Source organism: Tyto alba, unplaced genomic scaffold (genome assembly GCF_018691265.1).
Source record: "Tyto alba isolate M040663 unplaced genomic scaffold, T.alba_DEE_v4.0 Super-Scaffold_7, whole genome shotgun sequence".
Classification (NCBI taxonomy): Eukaryota; Metazoa; Chordata; class Aves; order Strigiformes; family Tytonidae; genus Tyto; species Tyto alba.
In genome coordinates, this window is record NW_024881328.1 from 8,339,275 (window position 1) to 8,365,659 (window position 26,385).

The following is a 26,385-nucleotide window of genomic DNA, read 5'->3' on the forward strand; positions in this document are numbered from 1 at the left end:
TCTTACTCCGTTGATCTTACTAGAGTATGTTTTTAAAATGGATACTTGTATTTGTGCTTCCCTTAACAAGATTGGAATATGAACCCCTTCTCTTTGAATGTAAATGACTCAACTGCTAGTGATATTATTAGAAATTGACATTAAAGAACATCTGATAATATTGAGCCTGTATTAGTGATATGATGATGGGGTGACACAGTTTATTGTAACTGCTGTACAAAGAGAGGAAGGGGCATACGCTTTTTATTACAGAATTATCGCTGTTTTGGTAAGTAAGAGTATATCAGTACTTGCATGTCTTCTTTATGGAAGAAAGTACATGCTTGCAAAGTAAGCATATTTAATACCTGCTATATATATTCACTGGAAAAAAAGTCTTTAATTTGCAGTGCAGTATTGATCACAGTGGAGATTAGATTCTGCATCATTGTGCGCTGTGCAGCATTTCTATTGGCAATGCATGTGGTAGCTGAGAAGATAAGGTGGAGATTGGCTCGTGCATAAAGAAGACTTTAACCTCCTACTCAAACTTTGGGTACATCTAGGTGGTGAATTGCAGTACATTTATCTGCTTTGGTTTTATTCTGTGCTAGCAGTATCCCATCTGGCTTGTTTGAAGACAGTTCAGCTATCCCCTGGAATGGACTACAGTTTTACAGTAAAGGGGAATAAGATAGTTTTTGTTCTGAAATGCCTCTAATGAAGTCCTTTCTACAAGAATGGAAGTCTGATGAAAGTGAGCTTTTACATGACTGGTAGGATCAATTGAAAAAACACAAAGCCACACAGAGGGGACTATAACTTGTCTTCATAGTCCTTTCCTAAAAACCAAGAAAACAGTAAGCAATATTTTTACATGCATTAACTCAGACTCATGCAACAGCTTGCCAGTGATGTGAGTTCCTTTCTGGCAGAGCTCCATACATAACAGTTTGGAATAAAAGGCCATAGAAGATTGATGTGGTATTGATTCATAAAAATAAATTCAGAAATATGAGATTAAAATTAGTCTTTCTGCACAAATTTGGAGATCTTAACAGACATTTCCTGAGTATCTTGCTTTTGTGGGCGTCCACAGAGATTCCTGTCAACATTCAATTAACATATTTTTGAAATCTCCTTCTGTTGAGCTTTTTCAAGTGAACCTTGTAAAGTACTTTATAGAGAAAATATATCCCAATACAGAAGAAGAATCAACGTATCCCTATGGCTAAGCCAATAAAGTGAACAAGCAAAGTAGCAAACACATTTTCCTGCTTTTTATGCTCATTTTTAATTTGCTTTCATATAATCCCTCTGCTTTACATAAATCAGTGAATTACTTGCCATACCCTCTGGTTGAAGACAGCTAAGGTTACATGATGAGATCAGTACTGAGTGAAAGAATGTTACCATACGCTGGGAATATGAATCACTCTATAGGCAGTCTGGTTATCGCTCTGTTCCTAGAATTGACAGGAGAATCATCATATTACCAATAAGTGAAGAGATGGTTGTGTCTCTTAAGGCAATTCCTACTGTGTCAGATTTTTGAGGGAGGCACATGGCACATTTCTAATTTCCTGTTGTGTTTAATCAATCTCTTGCTTGAAATACTGCATGTAATTATTTTTCCTCTACTCGGGGAAAATGTTTCATGACTCTTCCTGGCTGCTTATCTTGTAAATAATCTTTGTATCGTATGTACCTATAACTACACCTGGTCTTTCACAATCCTTGTTTTCTGTGTGCCAGTGCCTCAGTGGGGAAGTCTGTGCTCAGACTCCTGGCCAGTTCCATGCAAATTCATGTAGGTACTTAGGCCATTATTCCAGCGAGTTATTCCTGTTTCTGTGTGCTTAGCCATGCTTTGCCTTAGTGAAGAACCCTGTGCAAAACTCTGGGCTTCCACAAAAGCATTACTACTGTTTGACAGAGTAAGGTGTGCCAGAGTGACTTCAGTTTAGTTCGTTATTTATCAGTCTTTTATTGATTTAAATACTACATTTGACTGTGTATCCTAACGTATCTGAAAACAACCTGAGCTCCTTGACAAAAGCCAAGTGGAATTGCCAATTAATTATGTATTGCAAATTTATAAAACTTCCTGTTTCATAAACTTGACAGCAAGAGATGGATCCAAAATCTGGCAAAACCAGTGGAAACCCTCTCATGGAAGGGCAATGCTAGATCCAGTCCTAACTGTTGGACATCATTGAGAGAGAACATAAAGATAGAATGAAAAACAAAACCTCAGAAAAAGACACGGAGAATGCAGCCTGACTCATGATGTGCTATGAATTAAATACTTATCATAAAATGCTAAAATGTAAAAGAACTGTGTAATCTTACTTAACATGTAGCCATATGGAAATTAGAGATGCAACATTTCATAAGCTAGTACTCACAATGAACAGTAGAAAACTGCGTGCTGTGCCAAATTCTGCTAAACTGAACCAATGCATTTCCATTTGACTTCAGGGGAATTGTAGTGCTGAAACTATGATGAAAATTTGTCTGCTGAGTTTAACTCAGTTTATTTGGTTTCATTTTTACTAGGTCATTTGATTTCTCTCATTTTTTGGGGCAAGATGAGAAGGCACTTTTTCAGTGTACATGTGACCAAAATTATACAATGTATGTCTTTATTGATTCTCATGATGGCTCACATATAGTAACTGCAAAATATATTTTAACTTATGTCTGCAGTTTTCCCTTCTTGAAAATTCTTTGATACTGATGGACTGAGAAGCTAAAGCTGCCAGGCTTTTCAAGTCTTTTATTGATGAGAATTTTTCTTAAGTCATCTTGAATAGATATATCTGGTTATGGTCACAGTATGTCTTAAATTATGATGAAATTTTTATGCTTTATTTTTAAATATACCAAGTGACTTTGAAAATGTAATGAATATTCACCAAGATCAGGTATAAATCACTGTAAGGTTGTAGGCCATATCAGACACTGCTTGATTCTGCCTAGCTGGCTCATTAATGAAAGAGTATGTAGGAGTGGGATGAATATTTGATGTGTTTGTTACTGGTACTTTTTGAATAGTTTCACACTTCACCATCTTTCTGTTTTGGCAGTCAAATAAAAGAAGGGAAAACCAGGCTACTGCATTTTCATGTCTTTTATAAGGATGGTTGAAAGAATTGTAGGTCTTGAGGCGATGCAAGAATTGGGAAGGACTACAGATATCTGGGAAGAGACTCAGAGTACATAGATCATGAGTGCTTGATTTTCTCAGTGTGATCTGCTGGGTTGCAGGTCATTATGAGTAAGGTTTCCTATTTACTCTGGCACTGGGTTAAGAAAGATGTTGACAGACTGCAGGAAACTTAGAGGTGCTGAACAAATCATCAGCAAAGCAATGATGAAGAAATCCAAGAAAGAAAAGAGTGCCGAAATAACTTGGGAAATAATTTTGAATCTTAACAAAAGATGGAAATTTACAACCAGAATAAAATCCTTGTAATTCCTTGTTTTTCTTTGTAAGAGGAGAAACTGAGAGGAAAAAATACACTCTGATGTAGCTGATAAACCAGCAAGTGTAAAAAAAAAAATAGTAGACCCACTAGCTGTCCACTTTGGGCCAGGTACAGTTTATTACTTCAGAGTAAGAGTTTTGTGCAGTGCTATGCCATAGAACAACTGGGCTTGGCAGGCACCTCTGGAGGCCATCAGTCCAACCCGCTGCTCAGAGAAGATCAGTTAGAGCAGGTTGTACATTAAACTTCTGAATCCAATCTTCTGTTTTGTGACTTGAACATGGAACGATCACTGTTCCATTCAAGATGCACAAAGAAATCTGAATGGTCCCCCTTCCTGCTCTATGGCCAGTCTACAAATATTCTTGAATGTTCTGCCTTTTAGTAAATATTTAGCAACATAATAGCTTATTAGGCTGCTGAAGCAAATCTAAATTCTGTTGAAAGAAGAAATTTATTGCAATTGATGTGGTAACAGTGTTTTTTCATGTGCATAAATAAACCCAGTAAATAGCAGTAGAAGTAATTTTTAAATAGAACACTGAAGCATTAGGGACCTGTAAAATATCTCATGAGAGGTTAAACTAGTAACTAGCTATAGGGCCAAAGGACAGCTCTTTGATCTGTTAAATTCAGGAATGAAGGACTTGGAGTGCTGGAACTGTGTGAGGAAAAAGTGAGAAATAGCACTAAAAAAAATGAAGGATCAAGAAAACAGAGTAACTAACTTCAGCCACACAGCCTTGTTAAAAAGCTGGAAAAGATGAAGCTTTTTATGTGTAGTTGGTTGGAAAGATCTCAAAACTGTGAACAAAGGAAACATCTCTTGTTCGATTCCCTCTGCTCAGGAAAACAGGACTTTGCTCACGGTAGGTTAATGGAGTTGGTTGGCAGCCTGCTCAGGTCAAATGGAGTAAATGGAGCAGTGCTACTTCTTAGGCTATAAAGCAATATCCCTATTGTTACATTACAGAGCTACAATCTTGCATCTCTGTACAGTGCACTGCAGGACTGAATATCTGCTTATGCCCATAGCACCCATTGCTCCTGGGATTTTTTTGGCTACTGGGTTTTGTTTGAGCTTGTATGTTCAGTATTGCAAAAACTAACTCTATACAGCATATTTAACATAATGATTCTTGACAGTTGCAGCTGGTGTTTATTACATATTATTTTGTTGATGATACCAAGTTAAATTCTGTGTTTCCCAAGAACCAGTCTGTCAACATCTTTCTTAACCCAGTGCCAGAGTAAATAAGAAACCTTACTTACAGTGAGCATTCTGGATTACACAAGGAACAGAAAGCTCATGTTTATTTCTTTCCTTTTTTTTAATATATATATATTATTATTGCATATGTCAGACTCCAGCTATTCTTTCCTTTATTACTGTAATAAGAAAATTAAATTGTATCATGGGCAAATAATTTCTAATGAACTGGTGGCACTCTATGTTGCCATGGCGTAATACATAATGAATGCAGATATGTCTTTTTTTTTTTCTTATGTTGGTAAAGCCATGGTGCAAAACTTTGGCTGTAATATTAAAATAACAAGAATTAAATAGAGTCTACTGTGTGGCAGACAAGGTCCACCTGCTGTTGAGAAAGCTTTTTGCCAAGAGAAAGTAGTCGTTCCTATCCTCAGTGGGGCAGTGTATGATTCTGGAGTGCTCTTTCTTTGTGGGTAAAATGACACTTTACCGGGAACAGTAGGTGGCTTCAGTTTATTCTGCATATCTTTTCTCACCTTATGCTAGGTTTAAAAGCAATGGATAAAGAATTGGGAAAATCTTGCAGTCTTTGCAGCTTTGCAATTAGACTTCATCTAAAAACTGCTATGTGTCTGTAGCTTGACTTGTTGTGGCAGCTGAATTTGATACTGTCAAAATTCTGAACCCATTGGCCAAGTGAAAAATGCCTGCCCTGAGGATTTGATTCTTAATAGGTTCTTAAATTATGGGGAGAGTGAATCAGTATTCTCATCTGTTTTCACATTCAGAAGAGCACAACTGTAAGAGCCTAATCCAAGAATTTCTAATTTAGTTTGAGCTAAAAGCAATCTCTAAGAAAGATATTTGACTACTCCTTAGTGATGGAGTAAATAGGAAACCTGACTCATAATTAGCATGCTAGATGCAACGATTAGAAAATCTCTTACATCTTTCACTACCCTACCCCTGTGTTTAATTAAGCTTAATGATAACGATGTACATCTTAATTCTAACCTGTGTGTATATATAGCTTCAGTTCGTAAGTGCTCGGCATTGTTGTGCCTTTTTTCTGTCTTATAAAACAAGAACCTGGTGGTGGTTCACTGGGGTTTTCAGTTGTCAGGCAACTCTAGGAATCTACTATGTGGATTATCTCTATATATGGATTATCCATGATATAGGGAGGGAGGGAGGGAGGGAGGGGCGAGATGGCTATGTAAGAGTATGACATGGAAATTAGGATATTTAAAAACATTTTATGAAGCACATTAATGGTATCAACTGCATTTTTATAATACCCAACAACTACAATGTTACTAGTGTACCAATACCTTTCCTTGGTTGCTTGATAACCTCCTGGGCACCTACTCGCTGTCAGTTGTCTTTTCACAGAATATGCCTTGTGTTCAGTTTTTGATTGTAAGTAGCCTCTCCAGGTGAATATGCAGCAAGTAGGCATATTAGTGTTTCAAATACTGCCATGAATTGGAGGATGTTTATCAAGCAGAAGGATACAGCTTTGAACAGTTTTTCTTTTATAACCTTACATCTTCTTAAGCACGTGACCTTTGGAGAAGCCTAGGCAAGAGATTAGAAACCCTTACCAGTTGTTTAGTTACCTTCTTTCCAGAATTTAGACTTAACTAAACAGCAGTAATAAGATCAGCTGTACAACTCTGTGTATGGTAAGTAGACACCCACTCTGAATTGAATATGCCTGAAGGAACGGTCCTTTGCTGTGGTGTTCCCTTTGTCAGTGTGTGTATCTTCTGGATAAATATTTCTTTGACACCTTGTTCTCCTTCTCTTTACTTTTGGGTGCAATTAATTTTTGGAAGATGGGGGTAATCAGTTATGTACATGATATCCTTCTTCTGTTGCTGGGGAAAAGTGCTTTATGGCTTCATGAAATGATACCTTACTGCTTTGCTCTATATTATCTCTTTGAATTATAAATCTACTTTTGCTCTATAGTTTCTTGTCCAGTTGCTTATGGTCTAGTCCAGGGCACTGCAGAGGCTTTCATCCTGCCAGTGATTTTTGCTTTGAGAGTGATCATTGGAATTGCTCTTTATTACTGTCCTGTACAGATTTTGTAAAGAGCCATGACCATTGCCACCTCCGCAGAGCCACGTCTGCTGGTAAAGGAAGTGGGTATGTCTGTGTGTCTGGTGGGCAAATGTGGGGAGTTAGTGGCTGGCGAGTTTGTGTAAAGACTTCTTTCTTATTGAGAAAATGTGATGACAGATAAGACCCTAAGACAGAGTGAGCCCCTCCTTCCGTCTGATGTAACCCTTTTTTCTCTCTTGCTTATGTTCAGATGACAGTACTTCAGAATATTTACCCCAGAGTTTGGTCGTGGGGAGCATTATGGAAGTTATATTCAGTATATGCATATTATATTTTGTCCTGAGTTTGAGTGCTTGGTGGGGTTTTTGGTAGCAGGGCCTCAGCTGCAATGACACATTCCCTGACAGCCGAGAGCTCCACGTTTACATGGCTTCTCGCAGCACTATGGGGATTGTGGTGTTCCCTACTCTTGCACCCGAGGCTTAAAAGAATTAGAAACCACCTTTTACGGGAGGAAATGGCTGTCGTACTGCCAGGTTAGGTCTGGCTCTTCTTTCTTCTCCTCTCATTCAAATAAGAGAGCATACTGATCGGTATGGTTGCAAGGTATATTCTCTCTTGCTACACAGAATTGAAACAGCCTGATTTTCAATATTAGTACTGTATTTAAATTTTCATGTGCAGATTGGCTCTCCTGTACTGATTAGCCTGGCTAAATGAGCACTGTCTATTTAGGTAGTGTTGAATGAAAATAATCCTTTCAATTCAGATCCAACGTATCAGTCACATAGAAAAAACTGTGGGTAATTTTATCTATGCCATACATAAGAAAGAGACTTGAAGCACAGATGGCAAAATCTACACCTACCCACAGTTCAGGGCAAACCTGTGGCTGGAGGAAAAACTTTTTTGTGGTGAGTGAACAGAATAGCTAAGTGATCTGGAAAAATGTCAAATGCAAGGAGATAGCCTACAAACTGCAAATAGCTAAGAACCTACCTCTGCAGCTCTTGTTTAGTTCTCAGCTACCATGAGTTGGTCCACGCATGGCACATGCACGGCCAGTACAGAGAGCAATGCAGAGTTTGCAAAGTAAGTGTTCACCTATGCTTTGATATCTGCTTTATAGGAGGAGAAATATAGTTTCTTTTTAACCACAGTGAAAATTTCTAAACCGTTCTTTCTTCTGAAATGTTTAGCTGAAATACTACACCCAGGTACAGTGCTAGATACAAGTTTTAGAGGTGCTTCCTTAGGCTGACTTTTTAAACTGCATAATTTCTCCATAAATCCATTATCCCATATTCAGGCAAAAGTGAAGCAATCATAAACTTTGCTCTTATCCAGGCAGAAATGCATGTATGCATACATTTATGCATGCACACACACAAAATGCTCACACATAGAATTTATATTAAATATGAAATAGCAAATGTATATATTTATACATCCTAAAATCTGTTTCTAAAAGTGTGGCATCTGTAGACTTGGCAATGATTTTACTGCAGCTAGATCCAAAATCTATTTAGTTTATGAAAGCCTTTCCTTTTACTTCACTGGTAGTTGATTAAGCAGTATTTGTGTATATTGCCTAGTATTTGCACATAGATATATATATACATATAAAACAGGGGATAGGGTGCTGTTCTGTATGGGAATTTGATAATCACCATAAAAATTAATATTACAGAACTTCTCAAAAGGCTTAAATTTACAGCTTCAAGGGAATGACAGAATCTCTGATCACCTGCTACAAGGCTAAGAGCAGCGATCAGCTCTTCACAAGCTGGGAGGGCAGGCCTACCATAAGTGCAGCTGTACCATCTTCACAGACCAGGAACTAGAACATAGATTGTAAGAGTTTTTAAAATCTCTGAGTTGTAGAAATGTCTGTTAGCTTTTATTGGCAGATGTTTAATACCTGAAGACTCGACTTCCATCGATTTATGGAACTGTTGCCCAGGTTCAGCTCCATGATTTTAAAGGCTATAAATACCCTGCCTTACAGTAACTAATTGAACTTCTGAGGATAAATGTTTTAGAAGGCCTGTAACATTTTCAACATGAAATGGATCCCTATCATAGCTAATCTGAGTCTCACATGTAAACAGCATTTCCCCTTCAGTTCTTTAAGAAGAGGTTAGACCATGTGGTAACACCGAATATTTTTTAATGTAATAAATGAGAAATCAGCTTTCAACGATAATTTGGACTATTACTTGAATTCTTTTTATTTCGTAATCTGTTGTGGTTTTTTTTTGGTTTTGTGTTTTTTATGGTGAGAAAAAAGAATAGCTGTCATGATGCTGATCTGGATTCTGGCAGTTGGAGGTGGATTATGGAACATGTGTGATGAACAGCGAGCCCACTTCGTTCCTTTTAAAGTGCTTCTTAAAGTGCCTCTATTCCCTCTTCACCCAGCAACAGGCAGGTGTGTAAATACTCTGAACAGCTGTGGTTCTGTACAGTTCGGTGTCCAAGCCCTCCTCAGTAGCTAAACCTGATAATAGATGAGCTACACCGCAAACATAAACAAGCAATCTAACTGTTTAATTGGACACAAAGAAGTTTAAGATTAGCAGTAGAGCATGACAAAGCAGCAGGAATCTCAAGACTGAGGCTGGTACTGCATCTTTTGCCTGTGTATTACAGTAATATGCCGCAGTGGCTAGTAATTGGGTTTTTTTTGTCTTTTTTTTGAGTAAGCCCTTTAATAAATTTAAGAAGCAGATTTTACAGTCTTCACAGTTCTGGATGTCACCCTAAAGGAAAATGTGGCTAGAATTATCTCAGCAATATTGCAGAATGGGTAGCAAGGTACAAATGTTAGTGAACAGCTGCATTGTAATTTTAAGTTCCCTGTTTAAAATACCGGGCAGCAGACCTGTGCTTGTGGCACAGCATGCAGTAGACTGAACAAGCCCTTTGCTACTGTAGAGGTACAGTACCCAGCTATAGAGGTTTGTCCATCACCTGCCCCTCCTGTGTCTGGGGTGTGTGCAGGGGTGGCTATTGCTGTGCAGGCAGATATTCCTAGCACGGCTGCTTAGGCCTCTCCCCTGCTGCTTTACATACTCTTCCTGGGTGTCACTTGTGTGAAAGCAGATTAGGATGTGTAGATGGCAAACAGAGGCTGCTGTGGAGTAGAAGGTAGCTGTGAGGAGAAGAAAAGCTGCAGGTCTTGGAAGGCCACGGATTGCAGTTGAGATCAAGGGAAGAGAAAGCAAAGAGATGTCCACATCTGCGACATCCTCAGCCGTCCCTTGGCATTCCAAATGACTGCAAACACTTTCAGCCCCTTCTCCCCAAAACATCCTCTGACTTTCTCCCTTTTCATATTCTTTGTCCACTGACTTCTGAGTCCTCTTCCATTTTCCCTGCCATGCTCCACTTCATCTCCATGGGCCAGAACCCACTGGTTTGCCATCAGAAAATAATTTGCTGGTGACCGAAAATTGAGGTTTTTCCTCCCAAGTTGTCACGCTTTGAGTATCAGCATTCAATTTTGTCTATGCTTGAGAAATCTTGGGCTGGCTGTGGCTGGAATTTTATACTTGTCTACTGTAATCAGACTATAACAGCTGCCATAATACAAATATTAAGTGAAAGTAGGCCTAGCTTTGTTTAAACAGGCTGGCTGCCTGTCATCTAGAAGAAACGTGGTGCAGATTATTGCAAGCTCCAAGTTACTAATGAAGGATCATTCACAGAATGTAATTTGTATTTGGCTATGTATGGGAAGAAAGAATGAAAACAAGAGTACCAGCAAAGTGAAGAGATACAAAAGGGTTCCAGTCATGTGTCTAGACACAGAAGACAATTGAGAAAAATGTAGATAGAGATACAGAATTAGAAAGTGAATGAATACTGTATGCTCAAAAATATTTTCCTAACTCCTGACATAGCAAAAACCTCTTTGGCAGTTGCCTTGTGTGTTGTGACGTATGACTTCCCCTGAATTATTCCATATGTGATATTCACTCTGTCACTCACTAATACTGAAATGCTTCCAAATCATAGGGAAACAGGAATTAGCACATTTATAGTTTTTATTAAATTAATTGCTTTTATAATTTATTTTTTTTTCTTACTTAAACTCCAGAGGTTTCATTAGTAGGTTTATTCAGAAACTAACTCCTGTATTCATCTTAAAACTGATTTGCTCATCTTTGCTGAAAAAGCTCACATTACTCCTGGGCTTAAAGCTCATTTTGCTCTTACTGGCCTGCAGCTCATTTTAATGCTAAGTTACAGTTCCTTGCAAAGTAATAGTTTTAACACTACCTCTTCACTCCAGCGGTGAAAACAGCCTGTAGAGATTTTAGCATTTCCTTTTCTGTGGGCTATTAGGAGCCATTAGTGCTGAAAGATCTTGACAGATCCTGCAGAGATAAAAGATTTTGTGAATAAAAATTCATAGGATCATAGGATAATTCAGGTTGGAAGGGGCCTCAGGAGGTCTCTAGCCCAGGCCCTTGCTCAAAGCAGAGTAGCTGTGAGATCAGAATAGGTTACTCAGAACTATATCCAGTCAGGTCTTGAAAACTTTCAAGGATGGAGACTCTGCAACCTCTCTGGGCAAACTGCTCCAATATTCCCATGGTGGAAAGCTCATTTCTCTTAGAAAAAAAAATCATGATAAGATTGTTAACAATCAAAAAATACAGAATGAAAAGAAACTAGAGTAAATTGGCTCTTGGAAGGTAACAGAATTGTATGTAAGAATTAGGAGTATTATTTTTTATTTATAGTACTGGAGCTGCCAGAGCACTGGATGAGGAACTGAAGCTTGTTTTGATGGCAGCTTTGCAAATGTGACAGTATAGTTTCTACCTCAAGAATATTAATACAAATGCTAGTGGTTTGTGATGTCACACTTCTCTGTCACATTTATCTCTGTAGCTCTGCTGAAATTATTAAGATGCTTTCCATGAATAAGGTAAGCAATGCTTTCAATGAGTAAGGTAAGTAATTTTGATTCAAGAATGAAATTTTTTATAACTGATCACTGGAACAGCCTCACTGGGGACATGGTAGAGTCCCCATCGTGGGAGGTTTTCAAGGTGTGATTGGACAGGGTGCTAGATAATCTCATCTAGGATCCCTTTCCCATGAAAGGTTGGACCAGATGATTTTTTGAGGTCCCTTGTGACCTGGGCTGTTCTACCGTTCTGTGAGGTTCTTTACCCTGGTAAAAGTAATGAAAACCCAAATAACCCATGTAATCAAAAGAATCAAGTAATCTGAGATACAGCAATGAATAAAAAAGGTGGGAGAATAGCACAGTATTTGACAAGAAGGTTAGGTTTTTAATATTGCATTTTAGGTGTATCAGATGTTAACAAAACTGGGAAATAGACTGCTACTGACAATCTACCCACATGGTGTCATCACATTTCAGGGACTATTTTAATGAACTTGAAATGTGGTGGTAAAATAGGTTCCAGGGTACAACAGACATACTACCAAGTACATGAGACCCCTTTCCCTCTCCACTGCCCCAAAACAACTGATTCTGATCTGCTAAGAGAAGGGTAACACATTTTTGCAGATTGTATGCATCACTAAGATTTTCTGAATGCTTAATGCTGTTGCACCACCTTTGCCACATAGAAGAGCAGACTGACTTGGAGGTGTAATTACCAAGAGCTTCATTACAAACCCTTGTTGGTACTGTGTCACTGTATTCCATTTGCCAGAAAGATAGCGGGATGATAATTAAGAAGAGAAGCCTCTTGCAGTGGCTATTTTATAGCAGTCAACTGATATGAGGAAAACTCTGTTAGCAGTTGCCCTTGTGTAGCTTGCCACAGATCTCTTTTGAAGTAGTGTATAGCAGAGCTTGTCACTGGGGGTGTATTTGTAACTTTATCTATTTATTTTTGACAAAATGTTACAAAACAAGTGGCCGAGAATGTAAATATGCAGTCTTTAAACTGAGTGCTGCTTACATGGAAGAGCAATCCCTTTGGAACTGGAAAGGGTCAGCTCACATAAAGAGTAGTTAGTGTGGCAAGAGCCATGCTAAAGGTAAAATTCCTTTATTACATTGAAGATTAATCACCACAGAGATCTGGGTGAGACTAGTCTTTAGTTCTGTGGTGGAAATACTACAAAATTTTGGTCTTATCGCTACCTGTAGGGAACTGTAACAAATAACTACAAGTGCAGGCCAGAATTAAGGATAAATCCCTGAATTTGAAGGCTGTCTTTCTGTGTCTGCTAGATGCAAATGAATTGAATAGTTGGATTTTTTCACCTTAGGAAATTAGTTTTGTGCTAAAAAGAGGGAAAAAATGTTAACTTACTAATAGCAGCTTGAAAGTTGGGTTTTGGTGATGGAACCAGCTGCATCTCACTACTTTTCAAAACTGCTTGCTTGAAAGCCATTAACTTACGCAAAGTAGTAAATTTTTGATTAAGGGAAAGACTGTCAGGTGGTTACAGTGATAAATTTCTTTTTCTGGTTTCCTTATGAGTTGTGAGAATTTGTCATCGAAATGAAAAATTGTGTCTATTAGAGCTCCATACAGGGAATGTGTTATGGAAAAGATGAGGTGGCAGCTGTGTCATGTAATGCAGTTACACTGATCTTATTTTGATGGGTGTGAGTACAAATATCCAGGACTGGTGTAGTGCAGAATGGGTATTTATAGGGTTGTATAAATAGAGATGGGTTGCATATGGGCTGTAATACTGCTTTTAGAAGAATGGAATTTGGAAATTGTCAGGTTGTAGAACACCCAGAACCAAGCTTTCAATTGGAGACACGAATTTAGGTTTTAAGATTTAGACATAATTATGTTTCTGAATTCTGCTAGAAGTGAGCTAACAGTAACTGATGATCAAAAGCTGTATAAAGTCTTTGGCAATTTTGAAGGTCCAAATAATTTCATTCTCAATGCCTGAGGCTGCAATACAACTGATTTAGCAGTATGTTTAATCTGTGACAAAGTTATATTGAAAAGTTGACAAAATCGATGAGTTTATTTTTTAATATAATGAATTATACTTTACATTATATTCTGGATTTTCAGATAGAAATACTGCACCGTAAACACACCAAGAAATATCTTTGGCAGGTCACGATCTGCTACCAAGACCTACAGCAAACTAAAGAAGACTTGGCAGTTTTCACTGTTAAAATTGTAATATTAAATTCTCTTTATGGATAATGATATAGTTTTAATTACTCTTACATTCCAAGTGCCATTGTTCTAAGAATAAAACCTTTGGAGATTTGAGCTTTAGTTGACCTAAAAGTTGATTATTGCCTGGATGAGAGATGCCATCACCTTGTCCTTTCTGCATTAGTCTACTACTCTTTAAACTATACTGCATTCTGAAAGATTCCAGAAAGCTCATTGTTTCTGAAAATCAAGTCATGCTTTTCCAGTATGTTTTAAAATATTTTGACTGAATTGTCTCTGTTCCACTTTCTTTTTAGAAACAATACATTGCTTGGAACTGAGGGAAATTTCAGATTCATGCATTCTTCATTAGATCTTTTCTGTTGCCTGTCAAACCTGTAGTGATCAATTATTTTGCATTATAGATCAATAATACCTCTAATGATGTAGTAGATATTTAGTGGGAAGCTTTTATACTAACTCATATAGAAATGGCTTTAAAATAAGTCCATGATCTCCAATAGCTGCTGGAGGTATAAGTGGTACTGGTGTTCATCATGGGTCTCACTAGACAGAGAGTACCCTCATGTCTTAGCAAGAAGATGCCAGTGTTCTGGAATATGAGGGCATTATGTGGACCACCAGTTACTCCAGAGTGTCTGAATTGCTGATAGTGGTCACAGGGGACCTGGAGATTCAGGAGCATCTATTACACTGGTGATTCCAAGCCAGGACTATCTGTAAAATCCTCACTAGGTTTTCAGTCAAACCTCACTTCTGTGTAACTCATCTTTCTTTAATTTTTATGGGTACTTCTGAGTTGATGTGGCCTTGTTTAGAAATACCAGTTGGCTCATCTAATTTAATTGAATGTTATTAATGAAATTTCATTTGCCAACGACCTTGGCACTAAAATCCTTCGTGTGCAGTTGGAAACACTGTTTAGTTACAAAGCAGTTGGATAATTGTTAGCAGATGGAAGTTAGCAGGCTTGTATTAAAGTTTTCATTGTCTAATGGATTGAAAATAAAACAAGCTTAAAATAACTAATTATAATTTGTTTATTACGTACTACAGCTAAAATTTCAGATCAGTCTTTTGAGGTTTATTATTTTGTACATTTGTATTTGAGTTTTGCATGATTTGCAGTCTAGATAGAAATTTTATTTCGGCAAATGAGATTGAAAGAAGACACTAAGAGTATTTTGTTCTAGTGGTTTTGCAGAGATTGTTACACTCAAGAAGACAAGGAACATGTATTTTTACACTTAAAGTACTATGCCATTACTCATGAATTTTGCATGGCTGAGGATTCCAAAAGCCAGCATATAAAGGGAGAAGCTAGGCTTACTAAATATGATGACTGAATGCTGATTCAAACCCCAGACTGCATTTCTGTCTGCTATTAATACCCTTGTCACTGTTATTAACATCTTCCTTTTTTCTTTCTATTTTTAGCTATTTCTGGTTAAGTAGGTGTATGGGAATTCTTTTGACACAGTAGAACTGATCTGGGGAATAAAAGAAGCAGCTCAAGATGGCTGAAGTCCTTAATTATCTGCTGACATAGGCAAAGATGCAAAATATTTGCTGTTAGGCTTGGATGGTTGGAGAGTTTACAGGGGTAACCCCAAACTCTTGAACATATGTGAGAACCTCATCCAGTCAGTGGTCAGGGCAAGTGCTGGTTCCCTGGACACATTAGACTTGTGCCAGCAACGTTCCTGTCAGGCCCTTAGGGAATGTTTGCCTGTCTTCCTTGGAAGAATGTGCAGGGAATAGAAGGTATGCTAAGGGAAGGTGATGCTGCTTCGCTGTCTTCTCTTTCCTATACTCTTGGTATTCAACAATATGTATTGGCACAAGGAAGTTTAATCCATTGTTTCCAACTCACAGATTTGTGGCTATGTTGGTTTAAACCTGTTGGGAATGGTAGAAAAGTTTTTCTTTCAGTGATGCTTTCAGCTGAAATGTCAGCATACTCTTGCATGAAATGTATGTACCTTATGTCAACCTGTCACTGGCTCAGCAAATGGCCTTAGGCAAGTCAGCCAACTTCCAGTTCTGTGTTCGAGTTACCCAATGCCTGCATTTGTCCCTAGTAAATGAGCAGAATTTTTAATATATGTTTCTGCACCTCATCCAAAAAAAAAAAAAAAAGACTAAAAATCAATGCAACAGAATCTATTGAGAAGGAACGTGCAGTGTAAGCTTCTTAGGTTATGGCAGTGCTAGATATTACAGAAGTTATACGTAAGGGTGGTACTGGTCAAGAGGCCCCAGATAGATCTCTGTGCGATGATCCGTTCAGATGGAGTGAAACTGCAAATCTCTGAAGAGAATCTATTTCAGAAGAGACACCGTGTTTGGAAAGCCCTCTGATTTTCAATTTTACTCATTCTTTTTGGGAGATGAAAATTCCTCCCATCCATATTACCATTTAATGGTCACCGTGCTGCACAATTGCAGAGAATTCCTTCTGTGAGTTTCTTCCTATATTGCAGATGATGGACCAGATTTTTGTTCTTGTTTAGGGGAAGGATTCTAGGATAATCAAACTGTTACAAGCCTTTTCTTCCTACTTTTTAAAACAGATTACGTTTAACAAGAATGAGGGCTGTGTTGCAATTTACTGCGAAGGATTTAATCATCTCTCTTAAAATCAGCGTGGCAGAGTTTTGCCTACCTGAGATGAGTATGTCATCGAGCATACCACTCTGTTGCTGGGAGGGATTCTGGCCTGTACATTGTCTGTACTCCTCTGTAGAAGGGCAGGACCTTGACTGAGGACTTGTCTGTAGGATTATGTGGGTTGTCCACAGCATGGTTTAGTGTCACTTCTGTTGGGGAATAAAGTGGCCAGCTACTCGCCTGTGCCCCTGCTGCAGTTGCATCTTCTGACCTACTCAGAGCAATGCCAGTTCAACTGCAGGCTCTAGATTGAGCTTGATGTGAAGGTTACATGTACTGCCAACCATCAGATGGCCTGATATCTGAGTTGTTGAAAATAGCAGCATGCTACTGGAATAATTATAGCGTCTGTAAACTGAGCTAACAGATAGGTACCAACTGTCGAATTACTAACAAAGGAAATGAAACTTTCGAAGAAAAAAATGTACAGCTAGATATTACTGCTTAACTCTTTCATGCTTTAAACATGAAAATTGCTTTTACTATATATCTATAATAATAGAATTCTATATGAAGAGTTGTTGGTAAAATGGAGTTACGGATATATCAATAGTATAATATACTGGTTATTATTGTTCGTGTAGAGGAAATCAAATCCTTATATCCTGTAGTATTTCACGGCTAGAACAATTTCATCTCTGTTTGAAAAAGAGCAAGAGTTTTCTTTTTTACTATGAAGTTCTAGACATGCATTACGTGCTTTGTAAGCCTCATTGTGCCTGTATCCTATAAAAAACTTAATTATTCTCTACTGATTATTCTCTGTTACTTTATCCTCTCTTTAGTAACCCATTTGTTTTCTTTTTATAAGACTGGGTTCTGAGTTCTGAAAAGCAGGAATAGAGAGTCTAATTCTGCACAGCACCTGTTTCATGCTCTGTTACATTACTGACCAGATTTACCAAACATCTGTCCTGGTTTGGTAAAGAGAATGAAGTTCTCTTGATTATTTCTAATGCAAGATCATAGCCAAAGAAAGAGAAAGAAAACTCAAGAGGACTCTAGGATAAATCAGGAGCAGGAAAGACATATCTTTCTCTCTCACTCTGAAACATCATACGGTCTGCTCTGTCTTCTCACGTATAATCTAGGTTTTAAGAACTGGAAAGGAACCTTGGACATTTCATTTTCTTCTTTCATTCAGGTTTCTAGCTCCTTAAGATTTTTTATTATTAATGTTCTGTTGTGTGTTATCCATCAACAGTGGGAGAGTTGACAACTCCAAATATGGTCTTAACATTTCTTTTTCTCTTTTGTTCCCAGAGCTTGTGTTATCTTGGGTGTCATATTCCTCCTGTCATCTATATGTATTGTGATTAAAGCCATCCATGATCTTGCGAAGAAGGTGCTTCCAGAAGTGGTAAGGTCATTGCTGTTCTTTAAAATGTTTTCTTTACTCCCTACACTGCCAGGGAGACTGAGAAAGGCCAGTGTCTCCTTTCAACAAACCCTGTTGAACTCGGTGAAGGTGTAGCAGGTGCATTTCCCACCTGGCTGCACATACCAGTCCTAGTCTTCAAGCAGTATTTTGTCCTTATATGATGGAGTCTTGTCTTTATGGGTTTTTGTAGGCTTGACCCCATCTCCTCTTTTCCATGATTACCTTTGTGGGCCAAATCTTTCTCAGAATAATGCCTTAAAGCTTTTATACAAGTCTGCAGGAGTTCACTTATAGGAAGGAGGTCTCTCTGGGCATAAAGAAAGGAGTAGAATTTTATGAGGAGAATGTTTCCACAGTTTACTACTCCAATGGCTTCAGTATTTTATTTTTCATGTGGAAAAAATATATTTTTGGATTGTATTTTTTTGTTTTCCAGCTCTTGCCTCCAATTCCAGAGCCATGCACGAGTAGCAGGAATGAAACAGGTGAGGGGAGCATGCTGGGTGAAAGAGCTGGCTTTTTGACTGGCTCACCACAGAGCATCACAAAGGGCTTTTCTCCTGCTCTCTGCTTTCTTTTGGTTATGAAGGCCAGCCCCTACATGGCCTATAGAGCAGCTCTCCCAGCAGCCTTTCTCTCAGCTCTGCTCTGTCCTGTCCTGCTTGCTTCCTTTCAGTACTGGGTTTTAACTTCCCTGATCTCTATTCATCCAAACCAGCTACTCACTGGGAGAGCCATTTGGCAATGGTTCCATTCCCAGAAGATTCCTCCTACTGTGCTCAAACAAAATGAGGCTTCATTTCAGTTATTGTATATACAACCTGACTTGGGCCTTTCGTATTCAGCCTTCATGAAGTTTGTTCCATTTGTAAATGCGTGCAGACTTTTGCATCGGGGCTTCACCCTGCCAAGTACTGTTCTCAACACATCACTAGAGAGAGAAACCTAAACTCACTTTCAACCAGGGGATGGAGGCAGAGCTGGAAAAAAAAGCCAAAATGGAATTTCAACTTTTTACCCACTATTAGCAGTGCAGATGACCTGCTGGGTCCTGAACTCTCATGGAAGCTTTCGAGAAGCTGGGCAACTACAGAAACTTGTTTTCAGTAGTTTAGTGAAATTTGGGCAAAGATGAGTAGCATGGCAAAAGCCCATGAACTAGTGCATTACTGAATTGCAGCCAGGTGCATTGTTAGACCACAGGTGATTCATGTTCTCTTTGCATTCTGCTTTTCCTCTTTTCCAGTATTCATAATTTACTGCCTCCTCAGCTCTGCTAGTATAACTGCACATGTAGTTGTTCACCATCCTGGTTCTGTCAAATTGATCTAGGTTAACTTAAATGCTTTTAATAGTCAGTTGTTTAATTCAACCAAAACATTTTGACAGAACTGGGTTAGGTAGTGAACATGGATGCCATTGTGCCAGTAAGGCTGAAGAAGATCCTGATAAGGGTGAGGGGAGACCCTACAGTGATGGCCAGCTAAAGGGCAACCTATTAACTTGGCTGTACCCAAACAGTGCATCTGGCTACAGTTTGATTCCCTATTTAGTGAGAAAAAAAAAATACATAGTCTTGACTCTGTGAAGCAGAAGTTAAGTAAGAAGAGAGGCTGCAATAATAATTAAAACACCCATTTGGTGAATTTATGCTAGTGTAGATCAGATCAATTTGGATGTCTCAGTCTAATTCATTGTGGGCAAATGCCCTAATAATTTCAGCAGTAGGAACAGAAGTTTGAGGTGTGTCATATCTCACTCTTCCTTCATTACAGGTACTGTCTACAGGTGAGGGCTTTATTTCTTACATGGTGATAAATGTCTTCTATTTGTAGCATCAAAGTTATTTATGACTTTCAGACATGTTGTACTTCCTAACGTTTAATTTTTGAAATGCATTTACAGCAGGAAAAAGAAACAAAATCACAGTGACAGAAAGAGAAGGTCCCATTACATTTCAAGTGTCCTGTAAGAATAATTTGTATAGATCCCTTTTGTCACAGACTGCCTTGGATTCAGACTTTGGTGTGCTAAAACTGTGTCAAGTAGGCAAAAGTTAGGGTGGATGCTGCTTACATTTGACACAGTATCAGGATAAATAGATAATTTTGTTCCTGTGACATTGGGCTGACTGTTCTTGATCATTTAGGCACTCCAGTACTATCAACAGTTTGAAAGATGTATCTGGCAGGGCACAGACTGTGACTGACTAGTGGCAGGGTAAAAGCTGTATGTACACACGTAAAGGATTTTCATACCTTGCAATTCTGCCTGGAAAGTAGGTTAGAACAAGGGATGAAATACGATGGTACTTCTGTTCTGTGTCTCTTAAATGACATGGCAAGGATTCTCATTTCAAAGTCTTTCAGTACATCTCACTGTGGGAAACTGATTCAGTGAGGGTTGTGTGACAGGTGAAATATCTCTGTGTAAACTAAGAATAACACTGAACAATGGGAGGACCGAGAGAACAGCGTTACTGCGGCAAGTCATGGCAAGTGAGGTATTATGCCTAGGAGTTGCTACATTAAAAATAGTTGGGGAAAAGGAAGTTGTTTAATAGAAACCTCTTCAGTTCCTCCAGATGTGCCTGAATCTGATGCTGATTTTCTCTTTGCGTAATGCTCCCTTAGCTGCTCTGTGTCTCAGCAGAAATAGTCATTCTTCCCAGTTGTTCGGGTCTTTGCTGATTGAGTATGTTCCCATCTAATCTGCAGCTGCCCAGGTGATATCATTAGCATCTTAGATGAGTGGAAATCTGCTTAAATTAAAGCAGTAAGGGGGAGAAGTTCCTGCCTATACTCTTTTATCCAGGGTGCTGTCTTCTACTTCTTGGACCACCAATGAACTAACTGCTAATGATGGTAATTTCAGTAGTTTCTTACCATGCAATTTAGCTATAGGTATGGACATATATGGAAAAATACTAGAACAGCATTTTCTGCTATTGGCTTTTTGCATAGCAGTGAAGTAGCCAGTTCTGCATCGAAGTAGTGACCTGAAATATTTCTCTATTACTGGAATTTCATATTATGATGCTACTCTGATGCCAGGGAAATACCCTTGTGGTGTGAGCAAGAACAGAACATTAAGACCAAGGAGAGGTAGTGTAACTCCACTGGTGTCCCAAACTGGTATAAAAGTAGGGTGAAGAGCTCTGCACTAGATTAAGAGGATGTATGCTTCAACATAAGTTTCACATATGAGTCATAGCTGCATGATTTTTTTTGGTACCGTTTACATCTTTATTAGTCTTTCTTGAAGCAAAGGTCATTGAAGATGTGGGTACTTTTCAAACGTATCTTATGAAATTTTAGATGTGTGACTTCGATTTTAGGGGAGATTATGTAGCTAAAACCCAACTTGAAAGTGTTGCTCTTGGTGTTCAGATGCTGAACACAAAGCGAGTATTGTCAATCCTGAAGACAGAAACGGCTTGGAATACATTGCTCTACTGTTCATGGGGGATTCAAGATTAATGTAATGTTAGTGCAGAGCAACATTACTGACTGCATTGTTCTCAGAACTATGAAGTCTCTTTTTACATCTTAATTTGTAGTAAACTTCAGTGACTTTGTCGGAGTTGAAAATTGGGAGCAGTTATAATTTCTCTGACTTCATTTTAATTTGCATAAGTTTGGGAGAAAATAGTATAATATGGACAAGTTTAATTTAAGAAATGAAACGGATCAAGCAATTAAGTATCTGCTTGCTAATTGTAAGGTGCTATGATTAAAATCGTAAAAGCATAGTCAGTCACTTGTGAAAAATTCTGGATCAATATTACAAAGTTCATTGTATTTCTTGTTGCATATAGATACATCGATTAGGTGTCTGTCAGTTCTTAGTATGAATGTAGCAAGAAAAGGATTTCCTTGGAAGGAATTTATGAGATCTGTAATGTAGAGATTCTGTTGTCCTTGAAGTGGTCTGACAATCCTCACCAGGATTTGGAGAACGAAAAGGAAATGACATGTTGATGTGTTAATGGCACTTCCAGCTTGACTACTCTGTCCTGTAAGGGGCTTAAATTTCCACAGTTTCTTGTTAGACTGCAGAGAGAAGCTACTTAATTTACAGGACAGGAGCTCAGATTTAGCTCAGTCAGGCATGTTTCAGTCACCTATTTGAATTGTCTTTTATTCCATGCTGAATCTAATTTTGTAGAAACACTGAATGGCAGCACTCCCGAGCTGCACTGGCATAGAGAAGAGGACAATTAGAGCTCCCGACTTTCTGCATTCCTTAATACTGCTTCTGCCTTTCTTTTCAGCTTTTTGTTTGTTTTACCTCTTTCTCTGTGTTAAGTAAAAATAAATAATAGGTAGTATATGTCACTACACATGCTTTCAGCGCAGGCAATGTTTTTTGTAATTCTTTTGAATGCTTCAAAACCTTGAGAAACACAGAAATGGTGTATTTCTCCTTTTGGTTCCCTTGCTTGATATGCCAAGGACTGTAATTAACTTTGAAATAGCCTATAAGGCAGGATAGGAATAACTAGGTAGATTAATTGGTTTAAAATATGGGTAAGTCGAATAAGTTTATATCTGGAATCTTGACTCCTGGTAGTGTGTGTGTTTTCTATATGCAACAGCAACCGTTGCTGTACTAGGTCGGGCTAAAGGCCCACCTTGGGTCATCACTGACTTTCTACATACCTTTCTTTTTAGTTTCATCTCCATTTTTAGATGAGGAAGCCTGAAGAGCCAACAGAATTCAAGGTACAGGGGTCACCAGGGATTTATACAATAAGTTCACTTTTGCAAATTACTCCTGAGCACTGAACCGATATTTTCACGGAACTTTTAACTGTAGATTCCATCCCCTGCAGTTAACAATAAGCTCAGAAATTGTCACTGTTAGGTAAACTTAGGGTTTTCCATGTGCATGGTACTTTATTTTAATTACAATATAAAAAAAGAAGCCTGCCCTGAAAAATGACACTCTGTGTCAGGAGAGTTGGCAAATGAATTAATTATACACTTAGTATATAATTCTGTATTTGTGTTAATTATAGACTTCTTACTATCATGGGGAAAAGTTTCTTTTCAAGTAATTGAGATACATATTAATCCTCAGGGTTCAAAATGCAATCCTTTGTGCTAGTGTTTTCAGTATTTGTGATGTAGAGCAGTGTTTTCCAACAACTGATCCATGGATTTGTATTGCTTATTGTGTTTTAAAATTATTTAAGTCCTGAATTACAGGATTGGTGATAAGGTAGATGTAGGAGAAATGTTGCAACTGAAAAATGTCTGGAAACCACTGGTATTGAATATGTGCAGTGAGAAGTGCACATGGAAAAATGGATTTTTTTTCTCAAACATTTTTTAAGCTTTGGACATTACTTTTAGTGAGCATCAGAAGATGTATTGCAGGTCTCTGATTTTTGGACAGAGGAGTAAATGATGAGAATAAAGCTTTCATGCCCCTTCAAGAGAGGATCTGTCTGTCATGTAACCTTACCTTGAATTTGCAGAGATGCTTCATTTTCCTTTGGAGGCAAATTTGTGTGGGGGTGTGTATGTAGATGCAGTTTCTTTGTGCATCAACACATACACGCAAGTCACTGTCTTTATCAAGCTGTGACCTCCATTCTCATTTGCCTGAAAATACTTTTAATTAAAGCTTTCTTACTTTATGAATTTAGAGATGTGATGACATTTTCCAATCCTCTTGGAACGTGTTGGTTTTGAAGGCAATCTTACTGTTTCTCTCCTATTCTTATAATATAGCTATGGTGCTTAGATATTTGAGTAAGATTTCCTATAAAAAATAGGTGTAAATGTGCTGTATAGGACCCCTACAGTGCCCCCAGCCCTTCCCAGAATTTTTAAGTAGCACTGACTTAGACTTTCTGTGCCTGTGCTGTACAGTGGGTCTGCCCAAACACTAGGCATATGTTTGCAGTGAGGAGTATCTGTGAACATACTGTTGTACACCTGAAAAACTTGAAAAAATATGGAAAGATCACAAAATCCAAAGAAAACAATTTTTTTTACAGGAGAGAAAGATGTGTCATTAATGTGTGGGAACCTTACAGCTACAAATTCCACTTCTTTCTGTGTTCTGTTTTTTATATAGCTGTGAATTTCTTATATTGCTGCGAATCTTTATTCTTTGAGGGTCTGCTTCAGCATGGCATGCCGCAGTTATTATTTCAGGTTCATATTGTTGACCCCTAAGGAAATACTTTTTCACTGATGAGATCTTTTTCTCTCTGTTTTTTTTTTTCTTTTCCCCTCCCCTCTCTCCTCTTTTTCTTTGTTCCTAATGCGCTTGCTGGAAGTGTTAGAAGAAGTAGGCCAGCTGCTCTTCTTTCTGGGGTGTTTGGAATTAAGATTTCTGATAATTTTAGCTGTTGTTCAATACATCTGACTTACAAAGCTAATCAGTATTTGATGTTTGGATTATAAAACCTTCATTCTATTTGCCCTTCCACTTAATTTTAAATGAATACTTCTCAGATCATGTAAGGTAAGGGGTTTTTTTCTACAGTGTTATGTACTGAACCTAAACCAGAATCACTTTACTATGGTATTTTTCCCTGAGCTACGAGATTCAGAATATTTCCCCTATTGTTACTTGCAGCATTTGTTCTCCAACCTATGTTAGCCATAATAAGATAATTCCCACTAGGAAAAGGAATTACCATTCCTTTATTGATGTTTCAGAGTGCTATATCTACAGCCAGTACTGACCCTGAGGATTTGGTTACGTTTCATTACAAATAAGGAGGAATAGTGATATTGCATATTGTTAATGCCATCGTTGTTGGATTTATGTGTAAATTTTAGTGATTTTTTAAAAAGTTTTGTTAATATATTGAGAAAGGAGTTTAAAACTCAAATGAAGCATAGGTTTCGAGCATTGTTTTGCATTTGCTGATGTTAATGCTTGCCATCTCCCTGATAAAAAGCCTTTTTCATTTGCCTCTTTACCTTCTTCATGTCAATTATTGTATATTCTTGGATAGTATAAATACAATTTTAAGTGTAAATAGTGTATTTTATTTTAACTGTTGCCACAAAGAATTTGAGAAACTATTCTCGTTTATTAAAGAAGGATAAAAAAGCCCAACCCAGCCACACTGAGAATGACTGTTTTAATTTCACCTGGGGTTGTAAATCAATATCCATTTACTATTCAGTTACTGCTTGCATTTCCCTAGGTAATAGTATAACACATGTAATGTCAATGCAGTTTGGCATTTGTCCTCATTAGTATGGCAAAGGACACTTTTTTGCAAGAGTAAGCAAGCATCATGCTATATTTCTGACATTTCCTGCAGAACAAAGAAGGAAAAATGTAATCAGTTTGTGTATAGAAGACATGCAGCACATCTATGTGGCGTCTCCAATGCTTTTATAAATGAAATCACTTGAAAGATTAGGCCCCGTGTAATTCTATCATATACTATTGATTACAATTGAAATGGGAAGCTAGGGGTGGCACAGTGTAGCTTTATGAGTTCTAATTTATTTTCTAATTTAATCATTTATAACAAATACATCATAAATATATTTAACAATGTCAACAGTTGAATTATAAGTCAATAGCCATATATCAAATAGTACTTGTGATTATATACACATAATGTATGTCCTCATACATACTTACCTATACATTTCTAATCTCTCATATATATATATATATATATAAATTTTATTACTTACCATTTCAAATCAAAGTACCATATAGATTGATTATGCATTAGAATCCTGTTTTATAATTGTTAACTATTACGTGTGGTTTGGTGTTTGGCCTTAAACAGTTAATTTAACCCTAAAATACACGTACTTCTTACAGGCTGGTGAGAATGTTACGGATACCTGAGCTAGCTAGTAAGCCAGGGTAAGGAGAAACGTATCAACTACTGTTCACTGTTTGTTCAGGTGATAAGAAATGAAAGTTGGCAACTGGTAGCCACTTGGCAGGTTATGTGAAATGTATTGCTGGTCTCAGTCCCCTGGTGACTGGGGAAATGGCAGGCTCACTAGAGAGACACTTCCAAGGGTAGACAAATACCATTATAAATAATGCTTTAGAGCTGTTTGATGCTAAAACAATGTAGATGAATTCTGGGAAAATGGGAAGCACGAGTGATTTCAGAGTTTCAAGGAGACCCTTTGCAGGAGTCCTGAGGTCACCTAAGACAGCTCTCTGGAGTGCACAGCCCCTCAGTTCCCAGCCCTGGTATCCCCCTCCGTGGCATTCGGCACACCCTGTCTTTGTTTCTTGAAGAAGTGTTCTGTGCTGTGGAATTGCTTTGGCACAGCACTTCAGCACCAAAGATACAATTTTAAACATGCCTAAGATTTTTTTTTTTTTGGTACTAATAATAGATCTTTATATCTCCATGTGAAGAGACAGTCTCCTACTTGAGTCAGACACTGGGCTGTCAGTTTGTTTTCTGACAGTGAAGTG

At 38.0% G+C, this 26,385-nt stretch overlaps 1 protein-coding gene across 3 annotated transcripts in view; it reads left to right on the forward strand.

The window, feature by feature from the left end:
• TMEM163 (transmembrane protein 163) overlaps positions 1-26,385 on the forward strand; it is a 103,524-nt gene that overhangs the window by 64,050 nt on the left and 13,089 nt on the right. For all 3 annotated transcript variants that reach the window (XR_006164572.1, XM_042784328.1, XM_042784327.1), the window contains one exon: positions 17,838-17,934. Coding sequence is in view for 2 of the 3 variants with exons in the window: in XM_042784328.1 (XP_042640262.1) it covers positions 17,838-17,934 (97 nt within the window). In the remaining variant the exon portion in view is untranslated. The remainder of the gene's footprint in view (positions 1-17,837; positions 17,935-26,385) is intronic.